General features: G+C 41.1%; 1 protein-coding gene across 1 annotated transcript in view; it reads left to right on the top strand.

The window, feature by feature from the left end:
- The window catches only part of LOC138013428 (chymotrypsinogen A-like), an 11,364-nt gene extending 6,492 nt beyond the window's left edge, over positions 1–4,872 (top strand). The window contains exons 4-5 of the mRNA XM_068860513.1: positions 100–417; positions 4,468–4,872. Of these exons, the coding sequence (XP_068716614.1) occupies positions 100–417; positions 4,468–4,610 (461 nt within the window). The 3' untranslated portion in view covers positions 4,611–4,872. The remainder of the gene's footprint in view (positions 1–99; positions 418–4,467) is intronic.
- Positions 4,873–5,000: the final 128 nt, after the last annotated feature.

Here is a 5,000-nt window from a genome sequence, read left to right on the forward strand (position 1 = left end):
TAAGAGGCCTTCTGAACACTGACAAAGAGTTGTCTTCAAATTGTATTCCCCCTCCTAATTCAATTCCTTATTTTCCCATCACTCTCGTTTAATTACCAGGATGGGGCCGCATCAGCCCATCAACCAATCAGCTTGCTACTAATCTCAAACAAGCCCCCGCTCCAGTGGCAGAACACAGCCGGTGCAGGAGGACAAATGGAGGAACTGTAGATGAGAACTCAATGGTCTGCGTAGGAGGAAGGGGAAGTAGCGTCTGCAATGGTGACAGCGGTGGACCCCTATCCTGTTTGGAGAATGGAAGGTGGGTCGTTCGGGGAGCGGCCTCTTGGGTGACAAGCAGAACTTGTCCTGGAAATACGTTCTCTGTGTACGCTAGAGTCAGCTCTTACGTGAACTGGATCAATGGTTACATCGCAAGTAAGTGTACTAGCATGAAGTACCTAGAGAGACCGCTGACTAGATTATTGGCGAGAACGGTGTAAGTCGGGGGGCATGATTAAGCGTGCATTCGATTGACCCTATTCTGGAATAAGAATACATGGATCCTTCGTTTTTACGGAGATTCACATTAAATTTGTCAATCAGCGGCTAGAATGCTTTATTATCCTTTTTGCTTCAAACCTCCAAACATACTATTTTAAATCATCACTCTCGTATTATTATTTCGGAATAGGGTCAATCGAACGCACCCTAAAAGATCCTGTTGTATTATTTCTGTTGTATTATGCTTTGTAGAATGACAGTGAGTGGCCATTCTGTTAAAAAAAAAATTAAGATCTTAATCATCTTGTCACGTGACTTATAATTCTTGGCTTGCACCCACGTGATCAGACGGCCATGTTAGTGAGCTTTCGTGTACAAAACATAAGCAAAACGTCGCTTGCGTTTTGAACCAAATCATCCAAAGACCATAATGCTGTTTGTTTGTCCCTCCGGATTCATTTTGCATAAGCATTGTTTTTATTTACTCTTGGGACTTATAATGGTCCCAAGAGAAACTGAAAACAATGCTTATGCAACGGTTTGGCGGGGAAAACAAAGAGTATTATGGTCTTTTTGATATTGGTTAATTCGCCAAAAGAATAAAAGAATTTTTCGCAGTCATTCAGTGCACCGACATGGCCGCCATGATGTCAGATGTAAGCGAAGGATACAAGTCATGTGACAGAACATTTGACTCCGACACTTCTGTTGATAAAGGTTCTATGTGTTTGACAAAAAAAAGAAACACCTTTTTAAAACATATATATTGGTGTGGATTAACTAATCAGATTCAACAATTGTTGTATATGAGATAGTAAATAACCCAGTGAAACGGCATGTACTGAAACCAGGAACACCGGGACATTCCGGAACACCGGAGCACTCCGGAACACCCCAGAACACCGGAACACTCCGGAGTGTTACGGTGTTCCGGGGTGTTACGCATTATTCAATGAGGGGAACGTTGGGTCTGCGGAAATGTAGTATCGGTGAATTTTAAGCACGGTATTTCGGAAATTGTAGTCCGAAAAGTTCAGAATTGCGGTATGATCAAACCCTACGGAAAGCTGTTCTCGTGTGTTTTGGTTCACGGTATTCGGTGCAGAAATTACGTCACGGAATTATCAGACTTCCGGTTGCTCCAGGGGAAAAGAAATTGGAAACTCTGCAACCTTCAGTCCTTGGTGCAAGATCACCTTTTGCAAGCGCGATTCGTTTTAACAATTGTTTGCTGTACTGACAAAGGTAATCCGCGCGCGCAGAGCAACATGGGGAAGAAAATGTATAACATGAATTTCGGTTAACATAAGCAATCGGCACTAGGAACAATCTGTCGAGGCACCATGTGCTTATCGATGCTCTGGCTGTGTTGACATTTAGTTGTTCACAGCTGTTAAATAATGGATTCATGTGAATCCCTCTGATTAATACAACGTAACAAAATTACAACAGCTGTTAAGCGGGATTTAGTGGGTAAATCAAACTTCTAAAGATGCAAAGTACGGGACTAAAGTTGTATAAATGTTTAATTTATAATTTTGTTGTTTTAATTAAGGATTAAATATTGTTCTCATTCTCTCCATTTTGGCATTTGCGTTTCAACGGGTGTTCACTGTCACGTACTCGTCACAAATATGCTTTGCATTGCATCTTATTTTATAATAATCGATTTTTATGATTAGGGGGCGGAGGTGGAGGTGGAGGTGGAGGTGGAGGAGGAATTAGGGAATTTAAGATCTACGACGGCGACGGTTGACGAAAACGTCACCTCAAAATGTAACTTGGCTCTATCATAAGTCTTTCGCGATTATTCAGTGTCGTTCACGTCCTACAATATGGGCGAAGTATCCTAAAAATAAATTGGTACGGGCGGTTTCAGAGCGAAAACAGAGAATGAAAGATTCTCTGTTGCACGTTGTCGTAAAAACCTCAATTTTGGTGATTTCACGTCGTCGTTATGCTGAGTACCGCAACAATCCGTCCTAAAATCCGTGCTGCACGTGCAGCATGATGATTTATGCTCTTTTAACCAATGATATTACTGTTTTGTGGCGATGTCGTAGTCGTAGCCGTCGCCTTTTCTTAAATTCCCTAGTTGCGGCGGCGGCGGCAGTGGTGGAAGTAAGACTTTAGTTTCTTCCCCATTATTCTATTAAATTACATCACAAAGTAACAGATATCGTTAATTTGGTTGCAATGAAGATCATATAAGCGAAGTGAAGTGAAGAATACGTCTTCATTTTACACTTCATACCCAGAGGGTAATAAACTTTTGGCCCTCGATTAGACCAAACCACAACACCGAGGACTCCCTGCCCTGCTCTTTTCGATCAGTGTTTGGAATCTTCAACGTCCCACAGAATTTATGAACAAGGATTTTGACACGAGGCCTATGGCTTACAGTCCTTATCTGGGAAGACTTGAGAGTCTTACTGTTTGCGGATGTAATTTCAAGGGCAGCGTACTTTGTCCTCAGTAATTCAAAGACGCTGAGGGTTGGTCCAGCCGGACTGGGACTCACGAACTCCTGCACGATAGTCCGGATCCAGTCAACGGAGCCAACCGGTCCGCGCTTAAGGATGATGATCAAGACCATGAATATGGAAATATCGACTGCTTGTGTTTATGTAGAATTTATTTGACAAATAGATTCTATGTTGGCCTCCGTCTTATAAGTTTTAGATCACAGATGACGTCAAAATGGGACAATAAACAAAAATGCGGCGCGGAGTGTGTTACTGATGTTCTTACAACATTTTGACGTCTTCTGTCAATGATATATTACTGAACGCACGGCAACATGGAATCTAATTGTTTTATGCAATAAAGAAGTATATAAATTGTGATAATCGTTATTAGCATAAATTGCTATTTTGCCGGCACGAAGCAGAGGCCTGGTTGAGAGTAGTAAATACTTGAAGGACAACGTGGCCGTGGTTTGTATTTTGCAACCGTTAAGCGATCGAGGCATTCTACGGTTACAGTAGACTTCCCCGCGTGCACAATTCCAGTTTCGTTAATTGTTATATGCCTTTGTTTGGCTGTATTTGATAGCGTTCATTTACGTTGTAAACAGTTTTTTTCAATAAGAATACCCTAGAACCCTAAGGGTCACATCACTGCCTTGGTAGAGGGTACACGTTCCAGGGTTTTTTTTCCACCTGTTGGCTTTTAGGAGATTTCGTCTCCGGCTCTGGTGCATTGCTCTTCTCTTCAGTAGATGTATAAATGTTTTTGTACCTATTCCAGTGCTAAATAAATGCCACGCTGACTTGGCTGGCCAACGCGCCCAATGTCTCGAGTATCCAGCTCTGTAGTGGAGGCAAAATAAAACTTATTCACGACTTCAGCAATGCTTCTGTCGTCTAATAGGTCATAGGTGAGAACCAATCAAAATGCGTGCATTATTGAGCTTATTAGGTAAACAACGACTTGTTTGAAAATGAAGCTAGCCCTTACTTGGCACCAGATAGTCAACCAGGTAAAAAACAAACAAGCAAAGAAAACAATACGTCGCTCTAAGCTGGAACAAGCTATAAGGCAAAATAACAAGAGGAGTTCTTACTCTTAATTTAAGTAAAAACTATACTTAATAGTGTTTTTAATTGGTTTGTATACAAATTATGGTCCCTGTGTATACTATATATTATGTATTCCTTGTATTTGTTTATGTCTGTGTATTCTTTGGCAACACGCAGAGACGATAAATTGCGGAAAAAAAGGCAAAACGTCTACTGGTCAAAAGGATTCCCTGTTGTTAGTTAAACTAAGATTAGCGACCGGCCGTAAAGCACGTTTACAGGACAGAGCAGAAACTCATCGGAACGGATAAATTAACAGTTTGAACAAAACACTGTGAAACACAGTGAGCATATAATTCGTGTCCGAATGAACCTTGTAAGTCTAAAGTAATAGTACAAAAAATATTATCTGTCTTTACTAGCCGTCATTTTTCATGCTGTCTATATTGTCTGTCATTTTTAGGTTGTGTAGACAGTAACAGAAATTGCCCTAATTGGGCCAAAATGGGATACTGCCGACACAGTTTTGTGAATTACATGAAGACGAACTGCAAGAAGAGCTGCAACGTGTGCGGTGGCAGAGGCGGCAGTATTGCGCTGTACTGAACCCATTTATGTATTCGCCATTGGCAAATTAGAAACGCGATATTTCATTGACTATATGATAATTAGCAACTATTCACCGAAGTGGAAGTGGCTAGTGGTGGATATGAATTCGCGTCCGGGTAAGTATCCACTACTAGTCACCGACACTGAGGTGAATAGTTGTTTTAGTATATACTAAAACAGTAAGATAATTTAGCAAAAAAGATGATTTTAACTCATTTATTCCTGCAACCAAATAAACAACAGAATCAACATTGAATGATATGGAATATTTGAAATGTTCGTTCCTTTGTTGTACCCGTTAAGCCTGGTTCTCACCGTGACAAGCAGCGACGCAAGCACAAGAGAGTGATGAGTATAAGCAGTTTAAGCTAAGTGAAAACGAACGGC

Source organism: Montipora foliosa, chromosome 8, assembly GCF_036669935.1.
Source record: "Montipora foliosa isolate CH-2021 chromosome 8, ASM3666993v2, whole genome shotgun sequence".
Classification (NCBI taxonomy): Eukaryota; Metazoa; Cnidaria; class Anthozoa; order Scleractinia; family Acroporidae; genus Montipora; species Montipora foliosa.